Source organism: Taurulus bubalis (assembly GCF_910589615.1).
Source record: "Taurulus bubalis genome assembly, chromosome: 17".
In the NCBI taxonomy this organism is placed as follows: Eukaryota; Metazoa; Chordata; class Actinopteri; order Perciformes; family Cottidae; genus Taurulus; species Taurulus bubalis.
In genome coordinates this window covers 8493142-8510085 of record NC_136605.1, presented here as the reverse complement: position 1 = coordinate 8510085, position 16944 = coordinate 8493142, and the positions used below count along the sequence as shown (strand labels likewise).

The following is a 16944-nucleotide window of genomic DNA, read 5'->3' as shown; positions in this document are numbered from 1 at the left end:
ACATGAATCAAATGATAGTTGCACATGTGTTACTAAACAGATTATGTGTTACAGGATGGAGGATGCTCACTTATTGTAGTAAATCTAATATCATTTGTTGTTGTTTGTTTTTTGCATTGTCAATGTATGTGTGCAGTTCATAAGGCTTAAGCCTGGAGTTGTGTGGCTTTAGGGGCCCTTTGATGCTTACAAATATTTCCGGTGAGTAAAAAATTGTTAACTTGACTATTTTTAGTTTTTTTTTCTTCTGTTAATGATCCAAAAATGTCAATTTGATGGTCAACAAAATAACTCTAGTAATGCACCTACGCCTATTTGAATGCAGCTATGTCCTTTTTCACAGGACATAATGAAGGCCATGCTGAATATGTAATGTTTGACAGAGATTTCCTGCTATGGTCACTGGCTAACCATCAGAAAGCAAACATTAACTGGCAAAGTCTGTGTAGTGCAAATGCGTTTTTACAAATGCATGTTTGGTGCCATCTGGTGACTTCAAGCATTGGAGTTGAAGGATTTAAATCAAGTTCAAGGCGCCCGATGCACGATATAGAACAGCTGCCATACTATTTTACTTGAATCGGTCGGTGGAATAATGAACACATCTCAAAACACACTAAGTTTGCAAAACAAACTTAATTGGGAAGACCCTCAGGGCCTAAAATCTTATGGGCAAATACAATACTGCAGTGTACCATGCTATGTTACACAATATATTGTGCTTGTGAGTTGCTCCGACATGGAAAAAGGGAGTGTCTCCTCTTCTCCACTTTCCAGTGGGAGCTGTTGACAGTAAAAGAATTAGGGATATAAGAGTCATACAGTGCGTAGAAATGTGTGGCTGATGTAGGGAGGTTCCCTTGGGAATCTGTCACTAGCCATCACCTGCAACAATAACATGTAATCTTGAGCAATGCCTATTGGAATGAAGTCACATTCTCAGCGAGTCAGAACAAGACATTAATGTTCTTGTTCCATAAGGATCTTTATGAAATACATGTACTGAACTGAACCGCAAAGGGTCCCGTAAGAGCAAAGAAGGGAGTGAGTTAATTACAAAATTATATAATTATACCCTTTCACCGAATAAAGTAACAAAAGAACAGCAATTGTGACGGAGTAGACAGTCTGAAAAGATTTCACAACAATGTGCTGCATTAAGTTACACTTCAGGGAAGCACAATACATTTTCTTGAAATTGTCTTAAATCTTTAATCCTTCAACATCCATCCATTGTTTATCCGAACCGCTTGACCTATTTAGGGTCGCGGGGTACGTCAACATACAGAGGTTATATCAATAGCATGTCTGACGTGAAGGCAAATATGCTGACACAGAGATGTTGTCGAATTAATAAATTCATTATTTTAAAGGATTTTCCTTATTAGCACTATTGATGAAGTTTACTATATAATATATTGTGCATATATGTGATATTAGATGGCCCCTCTGTGTGAGAGATCATTTGTCCATGAGGGATGATGTATGCACACTGCACGGTGGACACGCCCGTGTTTGTGTTGGAACAAGTACTGTGGAGGTGTAATCACACAAGGGAGACTCCATTCACCTCTCTGCAGGATCTGAGAAAAAGGAAACCTGGCGCTGCTCTCTAGCACAAGTTGCGTGTTTAACTCCAAAAGGTGAATATTTCATTACTTCAAATTATAGCAAGATTATACCTGTAATCGATTTCTTGGTTATCCTATTCTGTCAGTTAAGAACAGTTTCATATGAGCTATATATATATAATGGAGAACATGTAATGATCTCAGGAGTTCTTTCATTGAGTGGAAGAAAATCAGCTTGGTTTGGCTGTAACAGAGTAATATGCCATTTTTCAACAATACAAGATTTTTGTTTTTCTTTTGACCGAATATGACTTATGACCGAAATAGGCCATCTTGTCTTCTCATCTTTTATACAAAAGGAAAGTATCTATTTCCTGCACAGCACAGCACCTGCTGAATGTCGTGGATATAGCTTCTTCTTTTTTTTAACCTGTTTGCGGGTATACTGTTGTAAGCTTTACGTTCTGTTCCTCTTGCAGTCAAGATGCCAGAAACCGCAGAAGCTACATCAGCCACTCTCACCACCAACAGAAACTGCACCATAGAAATATCCAACGTCAGCAGTGGCCACTGCCTCATCAACCCCAAGTAAGTCCATAATTGTATTTACCAGTTGGAATGCATGTAAATGAACGTCAAGACACAAACTGTAGCACTGTAACAGAAGTGCAAATGAAGAGTGACCTAATACAGTGCATGAAAATAAATAATGTGATGATTGCAATTATGAAAAAGAAAATAATTCGCTTTTTTGCTTCTTAATGCATTTCCAACATTGTTTTCGGCATACAATCATAGCTTGGGTGTGTACTCAACAAATATGAGTACACGCTTTCCTTTTCAAAAGGCCCAATGCTTAGAAGTGCCTTGAGATCGCGATGCCTGAGCACAGCTCTAAATCAGCGTCTTGATACTAAATAGTAAACAAGTAGTATCCACAACCTTTGTTCTCTTTAATAGTCATATATATAAAGCACAACTTTCCAGCACAAGTCTGGTATTTCAATATGATTATACTGTCTAGAAGTTAAATAAAACTCTCATTTAAACATTCATTATTTGATTTGGTTGAACATTGAAGTCTGTCAGTTTCTTCCACCTCTGCGGGGGGAAAAAGGGGAAATGACTAAAACAAAACAGTAAAGTAGATAGAAATGACCCATGTCTCTGGGAATTTCTACCATACATTTATCTAGCTGTGGCAGGACAGACCATATCTTGGATGGGTGGTTTTCATGTGTGACATCACTTTGCTGAGAACATCCACCTATCCATCATGCAGTGACACACACTGCCTCATTGCACATCGCATGCAGGTACACTCACTGTTGCTTAGAAGTCCACAGCAGTACTTGCACAGTCACACTCCATCCATCAGCATAAGATAGTTCAGGTAACCTGGGAAGCCCAACACTTGAAAAGTACTCTGACAATCTTTTACAAAACTTGCAAAACTCTTGTTTTTCCATCAAAAGTCTGGGAAGTGTGAGCTGACCGGTATTGATAGTAAAGATTTGACTCCCCGCTCTCTTGTACAGGGTCTACATGTCAAGTGGTTTCAGTCACCACCCGCCCCAGCCGACGATTCGTCCCTCCATGACTGAAGTGTGCTCCTTCACCAAGGACGACCACACTGCCAAGGGTTCTGTCGGCCTGCTGACCTACGACCTGTTCCATATGCAGAGCCGGGTTTGCTCCGAGCGCCTGGCCATCATGTTCTCTGTGCCCTTTGACCACAACTTGTACAAGAACCGGCTGGCCGTGGGCGTGGTTGAGCATTCCAGTGCCTGCGACAAACATCTGTACAACCAGATGTATGACGGGAAAGACCTCAGCAGCTTCACCCGCGCTGAGGCAAACGGCTCTGGGCTGATATACCAAACTACGTATCTTGATTTAAGAGCGACAATGTCTTCTATTGGCAAAGCCATTGTTAAAGTGGAGCTCTATGATAAAATGGGTCGTTAGTTTGTACTTTGTTGCTTTTGTACCCAACAGAATAAATAAACTTAATTTGATTTGACTGCTGCCGCATGTTGACATCTAGAGAAAAATCCAAAAGGAGAGAAAGACTGATTTTGCTGTCATCTGTACTTTGTGTCCACTGAAAGATATCAATATCTGACAGCCAGCTCATTGATTCTCCATTAGCTAATTTCTTGGGCGTATGTGCATTGTACACTCCTTTTTTCTTTGATCATGGTAATAAAACATTCAGACTCAATGTTTGTGTTGTGTGGGATATGTCTTTCATTATTACTGACAAACAGTAATCATTTCTTAATCTCTTAGCTTGAGCCATCCAATTCTAATGAGTAGCAACAGATGGAATATCTGCATAGATGTTTTTTTAATCGGCATGATGACAGTATTGTTCTTCACTGGCTGTGATACTCTCCATCAGTGTGTAGTTATAGTGTGGTATTGGAATGCAAGAGAAAGAAAGAATAAGAGCAAAGTATCCCCAGCGAAGTCTGTCTCAACTTGTTAGTTTTCATCTCTCTTTTGATAAAATTCCAGAATGAGAAAACAACACCACCTCAGTCTATGATCTGAAACCTAAAGGAGAAAATGGGTGTGCTGGAAACTGTTCAACCATACCACAAACAAAGGTGTGGCGGTTTTATCCCAGAGGGAAAAATACAGAAATCTTGGTTCTCAGCCTTTTGTTTTGTGTGAGTGATAAATGTGTGTTGAAAGAGGGTGTGGCTGTCATGGGGTTGTGCTACAAGTGGGAGGGTTTTCCTGGATGATGCCATACATCCTTGTTTTTTTTTTTAAAATGAAGAAAAAAAAACTACCGGCACCTCCCTTACAGGTAACTTCTCCCACTTTAGGACTTGGCAGCACCAACGGAGGTTCTCAGCAGGTAAGTCACCTAGAACATTTGGTAAAAAAGACTTTAAATAAAGAGCTCGATAAGAGGGAGTAGAGAGAATGGCTCATTAGCTGGAAATAAAAGGCTATTTGTAGAAGCATACAGAAGCCTGATGGGGTATTTGTTTGATTTGTATCTTCTATCTGTTAAAAAAAGTGGTGATCATTTTCTCTCGTGTTCTCACTCTAACTTCATTATTGCATGCTACTTAGGGCTGTAATTGAAGAAGTGCAATCTAATGAGGCAAAGAGAGTCTGCAGTTATTCTCTGATTGTTCACAACTGTTTTGAAATCTCATTAGCCTCTTTGAAATGCATCATTCATACCCAGTGCCGCTTCATGTCCACCTTTGAAGGTCAATTTAATGCCAATACAGCATGTCAGCTGAGCAGAGGTCAGGAAGATATTTTATATTGGAGTAGTGATGCTCGTGATTCCCAGTGTGTTTAGAGGTGAAGTCACAGCTGTGATGTCGTTTGGTTCAGATGGTTAACACCTAAATTACCTTTTGTTTTCCAAGCGCATCTCAAAACCCATTCCAACATGACAGAGTCAGCTGAAGCTGTAGCAGCCGATGTGCAGAGCAAGAGAAGTGTTACCATTGAAATCGGGAATATCACCAACAACTACTGCCTCTTCAACCCCAAGTAAGCCCTGACTGTTTTGTCTTTTATTTTAAGGTTTGAAAGAAAAGAATAAGTGTAATATGTGTGTGTGTGTGTGTGTTTGTGTGATTGTTTATGGTTAGGGTGTACCTTGAGAATGGAGAGACGTACAACCCACCTCAACCCACAGTGCGCCCCCTAAAGACAGAGGTCTGCACCTTCTCCAAGTCCGGCGGCAAAGCAACCGGCAGCATTGGAGTGCTGACCTACGACCTATTGGAGAGGTCAAAGAACGACTACATTGAGACTCTGGCCATCATGTTCTCAATCCCATGGGACTACAACCTGTACAAGAACTGGTTTGCAGTGGGCCTCTACAAAAAGGGCCGCAACTGTGATAAGGATTTGTTCAAAGAAATGTACTACGAGAAGAAACAGCACGAGCACGGGTTTGTCAGGGAGGAGGCCGTTGGATCAGGAATCAATTATGTGGGCCAATACTTAGATATCAAGGCCACAATGAGTCCCCTGGGCAATGCCATCATGAAGGTGGAGGTGTGGGATAAGCTTTTCACACCCGCGGGCCAATCTTACTAGAGACCCCGAACCAGTATTCCTGGCCCAAGCAGCAGAATTTATCCCTCCACCTGAAGCAGACAACAGGCATGATTCAACCGATTTATTCCATCTGACATGTGTCTGTATACCTGGGTATTACCCCTCGGTAAATCTGCTTAAGATCAGAGTTTAGTTTGTTTATAAATCCAGGAGGCAATACGCTCATTTTATAGCCAAAGCCTCTCTGTTTTTATAGGATCAGGTTTTAAAATGGCATCTTTAGAAATGAGAATCAAAGGATGACTCACCGGAGGACGAGGGCAGATAGCTTAATAAAACACACTGAGAGCTTGTCTGTAGTTACCTTGACACTGTAGTATGTGGAATAAAGTAAACCTTTTTTGGCTGAAGCTATTTGTCTCTGTGTTTGTGTTTTGAGCTCAGAAATTGTGAAAAAAGTGCTTCAAAAGTTTTAGATTTGAAAAGAGATGAAGAGTGTTTCCACATAGTATGAGAGCAGCATGGGGACACGCCCAGTCTCGTGTTGTCTAACATCAAAGCATATCCATTATTGATAATACTAGGTTTATAGTACACCAAACACCATCACATGTGAAAATGTAAGACTCTAACCGCATTTTAAAGAGGTCGGTGGAACATGCATTATATTCAAATAGCTGTTTTGTAATGCAAAAAAGTTACATGTTTGGCATTTCTTTTCAAAATAAAGACATGTATGATTTTTCAGAACATATGATTATGACATATGTTTGCTTCTTTGTTGTGGATTTCTATTAAGACATTCCGCTGCCTTCTCTTATTTTCTTTACGTAACTTGCAGCTAGACAATAGATCAGAGTAGCTAGCACAGCAGGAAGGATGGGCTGATCTCTACTACTCATATATAATAATAAAATATCCTAACTAATGTCTCAACAAGCACCTACATGAAAACCAAAATGACATTCTTTGCTAAATAAACCTTGCCATTAAAATTTGTTTTCAACACTCTCAGTAGAACAGTATTTGTATCCATGCAGGTTTTTGAGATACAGAGGGCTCAGCCATCCAGGCAGAACCAGAGGGAACACGGAAACGTCTTCAGTTATGTGGTTATTGTTCAAAACTTTTTATGAGACAGTATCCTCAAGGAGAAAATGAATAAATATGTTTGCTTTTTTTTATTGTTGTTGCAATTGTGACCCTGGCAGGTTCTATGATGTTGTGGTGAAAGAGACATAAATGGACTCAGGTAAATGCACCCCATTATTTTTGACTGCTCAGCAACTCATTACGCATCCTAAACGCTTTATAATTCTTTAATTGGTGAGAAATGACAATCTTGATGCGTTATCTCATCATCTAACAACTTGTTTTGCAGCGGTGGCACAGCCAATTTAGAGGAGAAACAGTCATTAACCTCAGGAGAATGTGGGGTTCCAAGGCAGGAGGCAGAGTCGGCTCATAATTTACATCACAGGCAGCGTTATCAGGTTCCCCTGCTTCTATTCAGCATCTCAACACGGCGCTCCTGATCGTGTTTTTTCCCGTTAGATTCTTGATGCCTTTGCTGCATTAACTGTTCCAGCCACAAAGCAGCCCAGATCAAAGGTTTTTACCCACCACCACTGCTGGATTTGCATAAAAGCCATACATAATATAGAGGCATAAACTAGGCCTGTTTGGGCTCAATGCCTGAAGCATTGTTGAGTAGTGTATGAGGGAAATGAAAGACGGTCCCTATAAACAGATGAGGGACACTAAGCAGGAACGTTTGTTCATCACAGCTTTAAAATGATAAGTTCCCACACATTCCTTTCATATTTCCCTTTCAATCTCTCCTCTGTGTTTCCTATACCTATGCATAAGTCCTCTTTCATGTTTTGTATCAAATTGTTCCCTGTGTGTATTTGTGAGGGAGTGCTTTTGTGTTTGTGTCTGCGTTTGTACGTACAGTAAATGTGTCTACTGTACGCTTTCTGATGAGCATCTCTGCGTGTTGGGAAACGTGCCACCATGCGTGCAGAGATGGATTTTCTTTATATCAAATGCATTATTTTGTGCATTATGCAATTCCTTTTTTACCAAGTCTGGAAAAAATCTTTCAAGAATAAATTGGGATTAGACTTCTTAAACAGGAAACAAAAAAACATGTGCAAAATGTATTTTCCGGTGTAGATAAACTTAAGAAGCTCAGCTTTGGTGGATTGAATCTGAAGCCTTTTTACCACTAAACAGCGGTGAGTCTAGCTGTTTGTCATGGCAAAAGCGTCTGTCAAAGTCGCTCCTGCGTGAGAAGAGGAAAGGGAGGTGGATGAGTGAAGGTGCTCCAACACAATCTCTCTTTTCACAAGACAACAATCAGCTGATCACACTAAAACAACAGTAAGGCCCCGGCTAATGCCACTGCGAGGTGATGAGCAGAGGAGAGAGAAGGAATTAAACGGAAAACCTGGAAAACAGGTTTCAACTCAACTCAACAATTTTGCAAGCATTTATGTTTGCTGTCTGTTGAAATGATGCTGTAGTTATGAGTAGAAGAGTGAACAACAACATGCATCTCCTCTCTCTTTGTACTTGAAGTCTTTATTTATCATCACCACCAAGATTGCACAGCGGCTGTCTCTCTTTAGATCATGAAAAAAGTGAGACATTTTCATTTTTCAGATTCTCAACAAACCCGGGCTGAGCAACGCAAAGCTCAGAGTGCATAAACTGAGTCTGATCATAATCTAGCTGTATTAAAGATTCAGCTTCCAAGCTAGCTTGAATATCTTTCTATATGCTTTGAAACGAAGCCGAACAGTGCATGAGAACTGTATTGTATATCGACTCAAACTGGGTGTATCCAAACAGACGTTTAAAACGATTGAATTTGAATAACCTGGTGTTTGGCCATGAGCTGCAGCCCTTTAACAGCCTAAACCACGGAAGTATACTCAAAATGTGCCATTTGTGTGACTGCTTTCAACTATTAAATGTGCTCTCAAACACTGCCATCTAGAGGCCTAGATGTCTGATATCAAGTGTACTCACAGTTTACATCTTAAATGCTCGAAGCACTCAAGGCCTGCCGTAATAAAAGCACTGTACAGCACAGTGACAGTAAAATAAAATGTATACATAAGTGTTCATTGACTTCAAGCTGAAAAGTTGTTATTGTGTCACTATAAACCTCCTCATCATTAGCAGACCCCCTCTTCTCCTGCTACCCCTGGCTCTCAACAGATCTTGACATCCAGCAGGGGACTGGCTCTTGAATAGTTCACTCTGTATGTGTCTTGCTGGCAACAGACCCCCGCAGCCGGGTCGTTGGAGCTCAATTACAGGCCGCAGTCTCAGTCAGGTTCCCCACCAGAGAGTCTGGGGTAAAACAATAAATAGATAAGCTAGAGTTGCACTGTTTGTTTTGTTTTTCAAAAAGTTCAGTGGGTCCTTTATTGGCGGACTGTCCGTAATTAGTTTGGATGGGATGTGAGGGTCGAAGATCATGTTGTTCTATAGCAGGCTTTTGGAATTTGTGTCATGTTACTTTGTTGTTTTGTAAATTCTCGTTGTGCAGATGTGTTTCATGTGTAACAATACAGATAACCTGAAGGAGAACTCAACAGTGCTCTCCTGTACACTTACATTTACATATATTTAAAAAAGAAAGATTTGCCACAAAGCTTCTTTCTCACTGCTCTAAGGCTGGAATGAATTTTGTTTTAAACCCTAATTCAATTCAAAGTATTAATCCATCAAAAAAATGGCCTTCATATTATCACCCATATAACCCCAAATGACTTTGAGACTTAATTTGACCAGGTCATAAAGGAAGTCAAAGCATGCAAACTATAGAGGACAAGAGCAGTGATCGTCACATGATGTCATGGAAATGAAACCGTCCTTGTTGTTGTTTTTCGTTTAAAGATCCAAGATAATAATGCAAGCACCCACACAATATTACTTTGAACATATGAACTGGATGTCTACGTTAGTTATGAATCACAACGTGATTGGAGTGATGAACCCACAGAGAAGTATTACGTGACTCTGCTGTTCCTCTCAGGCTCCAGAGCTTTAGAACAAGCTTCAGCTCTTTGTCTCCATATTCCAACTTTACTATTCTTTATTGCGCTTTTTTTTTTTAGGATAAATCTCTCTGGATCTTAGTGTTGACCTTCACAGGCTGCCGCAGGTCCTGCTTCTTTTCCATCATCGTAAAAGAAGTGAGGCAAGAACTGCCCCCTGTCTCTCAGATGATCAGCTGGCAGGGGAACACGGTTGTTCATGCTCTGTATTTCTTTGAGTTTGTTCTGACTGATCGAGCAGCTGATGTCAGACCTACTTGGTGTCATCCAGCTGTAGGGTCAGCGTTGACACAGCAGTGCCAGCTGTTTGGATCTCGCACAACAAAGTAATTACTCGTGTCACACTGAATGACTCGCATCGGTGGAGGCAATCTTTTAATTTTCGTCAAGTCTGGCAAAAGTCCAGTCTGGAAGTAATAATAATAAACTAGTCTGTAAGAACAAAAAAATCAGATTGTGGGGGGGAAATACAGCTGTAAAACCGATGCGGTATCAATAACTCATCGATATTTTGGCACAGACTCCAGGAAGCTGACTTTCTCTGGCCACCTGTGGAGGTTGACCAGCGGTCATCATTGATGCTGCTGATGAATGCGCCTCCATAAGAAGCAGTGAAGCTGACGCTGTCAGCCACTTCCTAGTCCCTCAGCCAAAAGTTCAACATCACTAAGTCTGCCAAAGGGACCAGCAGTGGATGTACAGATGCCCTGACCTGCTGTCTTTCCATCTCTGGGCCACAGCAGTCATCGGCTCCCTCGATGAGAAGACCCAGAGGCCCCGCCAGAGGCTCCAGATCCAAAAGCTGCTGCTGGAGACGCAGCTGCGGCTCTCGGTTGTGATCGTCTGTCTCAATTCTGTCTCAACTCTAGAAATGTACAGTATACACGCGTATATGTGGGTGTGCCAAATGTAAAATCCACTGTGGCATTGGTAGTTTGTTATGTGTATGTATTATTTGAGGCACCACAACCACAAAGTAAAACTGAAACACTATTTAGCTTCAGTTCTTCTTTTACTTTTTATTTTTCATTATCATCATTGTTAAATCACAAAGCATTAATGAAATTGGTGTATGACTGCGTTTGTTTTAAATTAGTTTTTTGTCGATGTTGCTATATCAATTGTTCTATTTAGCTTATTTTAAAATAGAATAATAATTAGCTTCATCAATTACACATATCTGATATTTAATTTGATGTCAATAAAAGTTTAAAACTATTCCTGGCTCCTTTTCCTTAACCTTCTTTATTTTTCAATCAAATCTATCTACAAACTAACTATTGCCAGTTTTTACATAAGAAAATATATATCTGGAGAACTCCAGATATCCCATATGTTCCCACGTCCATTTCAGGGAGCAGTTCCAACCCCACAGCATCAAGTCATCCAACTTCAGTGTCAGTACAGATCGTTGAAACTGAGGCCCGTGTTCAGATCCGCTGATTTATATACAATTTGATGCATCTCAACATGTAATTGTGCTGTGGCATTGCTGAGGGACATGAGAATAACCTATTGGCCTCATGTACTCTCTTCCAGCAGTCCTAGCGATAGTATACTTCAGTACTGGTGCTATAAGATGCCCTGATCTACCAGGCTAAACATGTACACATATAGGCTTACAGAAGAGCTATTTGTCTGTACACAAAGAGTGATACCATTGTTGCTAAAGAAGAAAAAGGAAACTGAATTAACTTTTAATTAACAGGCAACTTGTTTTTGTGCTGCTACTGAGTCACAAAGCAATCTGTAACTATATCAAATTGAGCCACTAGAGGGCAGGGTTTCCTAACTGAACACAAACTCATGGACTGAATATTGACTGTGGGTATTCGACTTGTTTACCGAACACCCAAACACATTGTTTGCTGGAACATTTGATGTGATGTGTCTCAAGAAATATGATGGACATTGTTTTCCCACTCATATCTTGCATAATGGCATCAGAAATGGTTTCTGGCTTGCTGTAACAGTAAGGAGGAACACATAAATGGATGAGATCAGGAGGGGGTGGGGACGAGGATGACCCGGCATCCAGAGAGGAAGAAGGTCACCGAACACACTTTCCCACCCAGCCCTGCCAGACGCACACACACACAAACACAGGCCGACCCTGCAGTGTTGTCTTTGCCAGATGAGGGTGTGATACATGACTGCTGTCACTGCTTCCTTCACTACACCAGCACTTGTGCAGCGTAGCAACTGCACCACAATATACTGCTTACTGAAGATCCAGTGTAACACTACCTGAGGCACAAAGCAATGCCATCTGCACTGCACTCGAGGGAAAGGAGTGTTTCATCAAATACTGACAAAGGTTGAAGGGTACTTTAGCCAGAATGAAGCTAAAACGCTGTTCATGAGCCGAACTTAATACAATCTGCTTCTTTCACGTGATGGTTGCCTAAAACAAAATAAGAACCAGCTTTAATGGCTTTCATTCCTCTGACAGTCTGGGTGAGTAAAAATAAGCAACAGTCGACAATCCAACTATAGATTTAATTGTATAAAATATCAAAAGGTATATGAAAATGCATACAGTAAATGGTGTGAGAACAGCCCGAATGTGCTCTCTCAAATGGTACAGTAAGTACACTAAGTTCTGACAATGGCATAATTATAACACATTATATAAATACGCATTTTGATCCAAAAGTGAAAGCACTTAACATTGGCTTTATCGTCATTCAAGACTGAACAGAACATAACCACATTTTCATGATTCAGGCGAAAGATATTTATATCTTTGTGTCGTAGCTCAGTGTTTATCGCGAGGCTGCGCAGACATCTGTCTGTCTGTCCGTCTGTGTGTCTGAACTGGATGGAGATGTTAGAACAACTTTGCCTAGTTTAGCTCATCATGTGATCATGAGGATTGCCGGCGTTTGGACAGGGGAAAGTGCTGAAGGATTTCTTGTGGCTCAAAAACAATACCAGGAAAAAAGATCTCCCTTTCTGGGCATTGTGTCCCATCTGTGACCTCTGACCCCAAACGCTACGACTCACATAACCAGATCCATGCATCACGCTACAATCATGTTCCTGTTCTTTCTGTACACACTATGTGTGTGTGGACCCAAACATGGACACATACCTAGATCAACTTCACACTGAAAAACAGTCTAGGTTGCACATGTCCTTTGCGTACGAGCTGTACATTGTCAAATTAGTGGCTCAAAGCAGGTTAAGTTTGAGTGGCTGAGGAGAGTTCAGCGGTTCAGTAATAAAACATTACCTTGTCTTTGATCAACAAAACTACTTTCCAATACAATGAGGAGATTCAACACAGACACATTTTGACTTTACTTTTGCAAGCTTCACAGCTTTTGTCGTTACAACCCTGAATACTGGGTTCTCCAGTAAAAATGAAGCTCCGTTTTCTGAATAGTGTCTGCAAATTGGACGTGACCAGTAGATCCATGTTCAGATCTTGAGTTGAGTGGTTATAAAACAAGGCTTTTCTCACAGCACGTTACAGGAACTTATAATAACGTATATATTTTGTCACAGTGTGTCTCTGTTAGCATCCGGGAGGTTGTTATTGACACAATCATCGCGATGCCATTGATTATGACGTTCATTCTTTATAATCGGTGTCATCTCCTCAAACAGGGTTCCTCCGTGGCTGATATCTCAGATGCCTCAGTGCTCTGCAAGGTCACCGGTGAGATAAAAGCGCAGCTGCGGCGTGTGTGTGTGTGTGTGTGTGTGTGTGTGTGTGAACGGGTTGTGGCCCTCAGGTTGGGAAAGGGGAAAACATGATATTCTTGATGATTTTGAGAAGCGCAGAGATTTGGGACTTTCAGGAGCTTCCGTCCCCGTTCTTGGTCTTGAGCACCACGAGGCCAACCATGAGCGGGATCAGGCAGATGGGAGTTATCACCAGGGCAAAGACGATGACTGGTGGCGGGTCGCTGAGCTCCTCTGAGGGACAATCCTTGAAGAAGCTGGAGTGAATGTTCACAAAGGTCTGTTCCACCAGCGGGTTGGGCCACGGGATCTCTAGACAGTCGGATATCTCCTCTGTGCAAAGGCTGAGGTTACTATACAAACTGCAGTGTGGAGACAGGGAGTGTACAGAAGATGATTCAGACATCAGCAAATATTTAACAATGTTTTTCATGTTGAACTGAATTAACTGCAAATATAAACACACACACACACACACTACTTACCCGCTCACATTGCTCCAAGAGCACCAGTCAGTGCTGTTCAGTGATGTCATTGTGGTGTAAAAATTGTTGAGACAAAGATGGTCAAGCAGAGTGGAAAGGCAACTCATTGTTGGTTCACCGAAAGATTCATCACAGAAGCTGCAGTATACCATACAATTGTGAGAATTATTCCCACAAGCTGCTTGAATTAAAGAGTTAAGAGAGAGAGAGAGAGAGAGAGAGAGAGAGATAGATAGAGAGAGAGAGAGAGAGAGAGAGAGAGAGAGAGAGAGAGAGAGAGAGAGAGAGAGAGAGAGAGAGAAAGAGAGAGAGAGAGAGATATTGAGATTAGAAAATGACAATAGTAATTGTGTTGGACATTTTCAAAAGATCCCCATTAAATTATGGGTCTCCAGAATGACATTAATTTATGATAATGTATTATGTTGTAAAGTTATGCCACCTACCAAATGGCAAGGTAGAGTCTTCGTGAGTGGCATCTTAAACAGAGAAGAATGAAATGTTTAGATTGAAAACTTTACATCAAGTAGTAAAGGCAGTTGACATAAACTTTATTTAAATCCGTCATGTAAGGTCTTTCTAATTCAGTTCAATAAATAAGTCCATCAAAGACATACATCCTAGCAAATTCCAATGCAGATCGCATGTTAGTCTTGTAGCTCATGAGTTCTTTCACATGTCTAATACTGAAGCAGGCATTTGCAGCTGTAGAAGGGAGACCACACACTCACCGCAGAGAAAGGAGAGGAATACCCCAATGAAACCAAGTGCTCCCTTCATGTCAGGAAAAAATGAATAAAGGTGCGTTTTCCCCAACCGGTGACCATGTATAATAAACCTAAACTTCTTAGACTGTGTACAGCGAGGCATAACAGGAAACCCGACAGGATGGAAGAGACGGAGTGTAACCTTCGGTTACCAGATGTCCAAACAGTGTTACCCGCGGTTACCAGATGTTCCCCGAAGATCTGTCTGACGGCCCGACGCCTTGGCAGCCGCTCTTCCCCTCTCCAACACACGTTTCCCGAGGATTTTCTTCCTTTTTTAACGGGGTGGAGGCAACAAAGAGTGTCCTCTCCATTCTCCCAAATAAAAGGGAGCACACCCAAGCTGGGCTGGACTCACATCTGAAAACCCTTTACTCTTTAACTCTTGTTCTGCTTTTTAGTCTCAGTTTCTCACAGTCAAATGCCTGGCCAGCTCACAGCATGTGATTTATTTGCCTTTTGGGCTGCCTCTGCCAAATAGGAAACATAAGTAAACATTTAGGGCTTAGCTTTTTGGGGTGGGTGTAATCATGACTCTGCACGGTGTGTGCGAAGACAGCGATGATTTTGTGTTTCGGTTCATTAATAAAGAAAGAAGAAGTTGTTAGTCAGTGCTGACCAACTGTTTAAAAGGCTGACTAACTGATATTTCCAAAACAAGTGTGGGAAACGTAGTTTTTTTTTATATCTGAATGTGCTACATCTGTGCGGTAGTTCCCTGTCATCACTCACCACTTTAAAGAGCACAGGGAGAGAGGTGGTTTCATTGATTGAATGAAAAATGGAATGTGTGGTGGTTTTCTCACGAGCAACTTGTTAATTTAAGTCACTGAATCCACATGTTGGGCCTCTCACAACATCTGTTTGCAGAGCAGCATTTTGATTTAGTAATGACATCAGGAAATGTGTCTTTTCAGCAGAGGAGGAGCTCCGATTTGGGGGCGGGGGGAGTTGGCAGGGGAAGGAGGGGGTACGGTCAGGGGAGAGAAGAAGAAAAAAAAGGAAGGCACAAGAGGAGGAACAGTGAAAGGGGCGCTGCTCCAAAGTTCCAGTTGTTTCACAACCCGGAGTTCATGCGTTGATCACAGACGTTGCATGGGGTGAATGACGAACAAATTCAGGAAGTTGAGCCACGTGGGGTCTTTTCATAATAAGGTTTAAGTTAACCTTTGACCCAAACCCACTATGGGCCTTGTGTCTACTGCTGTTGACCCCTCACTGGTGGAGACCTCCCCGGGAGTTTGTCTTGGATTCTCATGACCGTACACACGGGGAGATCTTGGCAGAAACCAGGATCTCTGTGTTCTGCTCTCTGTGTTTGTCGGTTCCAGGCCAAGTAAATGAGTTTAAGGAACTGATCCAAAACAATCCCCAAGTGTCCACAAATATATAATCCCTGTTTGTAACTGTGTGTAACTGTAAAATACAGAAAATGGAAATAACTTTCATATATTTCTGCTAAATTATTAAAGTAAGATTAAATCAAAACCGTATCATTAACGGATGTAATTTGTTAGGGAGACACAGACATGTAGTTTACAGTCTATAATTAAGTGTAAAAGAAAAAAATATAATCTTACTGGCAACCGTCATCTCTGTTGTGTGATATCCTGTTGAGAAATGAGGTGATGTTAGTCAAAGTATGCATGATTATAAAGCAAAAAAATGTTTAAATAAACATACGGTACCTATCGTTGTGGCCGGTTGCGCCGCCAACTTTTCATCAACCAGGCAAACCACTGTTGTGCATCCTGCTATAAGAGACATACAATAATAGGAGAACTCAATATTGAATTGAAGATGTAAAGTAAAAACACTTTGACACATATTCAATTCTAAATTGAATATGTGTCATCTATATATAGATATATATCTACATTTTAGGACTTGTGAAAGTAGAGGAGGCAAAGGAAATAACAAGAAGTACGCTGTAGGTAGTGAAGAGGTCAATGCATCCTCCCTTTGTCTGTCACTCTTTTGAGGAAATCTTAATATATTCATCTCATAGGACATATCAACGTACATTACATTCACCTTACAAGATTACAATATTAGATTTAATGAATAGGAACAAATAATAACGACAGCCTAAATCATAAAATCCATTGTCATGATCTGGTGATAACATTCTCCACAGATACTGTAACACAATTTTAACTTCTTTAAGAACAAACGTGTTGAGGCAGCTTGGTCAAAATCACTCTATGGCCCTTAAAGCAAACAGTTCAAGTATAAAACTAAATCATGAGACTCGCTAAGCTCCTTTCTTAAAGCCACTCAATCATTGAAAGCCCCTAAGCATTCCTCTTGAGGGGTG

At 41.0% G+C, this 16944-nt stretch overlaps 3 protein-coding genes across 3 annotated transcripts; 2 read left to right on the top strand and 1 right to left on the bottom strand.

The window, feature by feature from the left end:
* The first annotated feature begins 1502 nt into the window (after window positions 1–1502).
* LOC306749982 (uncharacterized protein) lies at window positions 1503–3795 on the top strand. Its single transcript, XM_079233349.1, has 3 exons — window positions 1503–1643; window positions 2051–2159; window positions 3110–3795. The coding sequence occupies exons 2-3, from the start codon at window positions 2056–2058 to the stop codon at window positions 3537–3539; spliced, it is 534 nt and encodes a 177-aa protein (XP_079089475.1). The 5' UTR covers window positions 1503–1643; window positions 2051–2055; the 3' UTR covers window positions 3540–3795.
* Window positions 3796–4373: 578 nt separating this feature from the next.
* LOC306749446 (DELTA-sagatoxin-Srs1a-like) lies at window positions 4374–6362 on the top strand. Its single transcript, XM_079232741.1, has 3 exons — window positions 4374–4440; window positions 4970–5096; window positions 5198–6362. Exons 2-3 carry the CDS (start codon window positions 4993–4995, stop codon window positions 5649–5651), a joined length of 558 nt encoding a protein of 185 aa, XP_079088867.1. The 5' UTR covers window positions 4374–4440; window positions 4970–4992; the 3' UTR covers window positions 5652–6362.
* A 5814-nt stretch (window positions 6363–12176) lies between these two features.
* ramp2 (receptor (G protein-coupled) activity modifying protein 2) lies at window positions 12177–16233 on the bottom strand. The gene is made up of 4 exons (XM_079233420.1): window positions 16208–16233; window positions 14307–14339; window positions 13861–14038; window positions 12177–13737 (listed from the first exon to the last, which is right to left on the bottom strand). Exons 1-4 carry the CDS (start codon window positions 16218–16220, stop codon window positions 13488–13490), a joined length of 474 nt encoding a protein of 157 aa, XP_079089546.1. The 5' UTR covers window positions 16221–16233; the 3' UTR covers window positions 12177–13487.
* Between the last annotated feature and the right edge of the window lie 711 nt (window positions 16234–16944).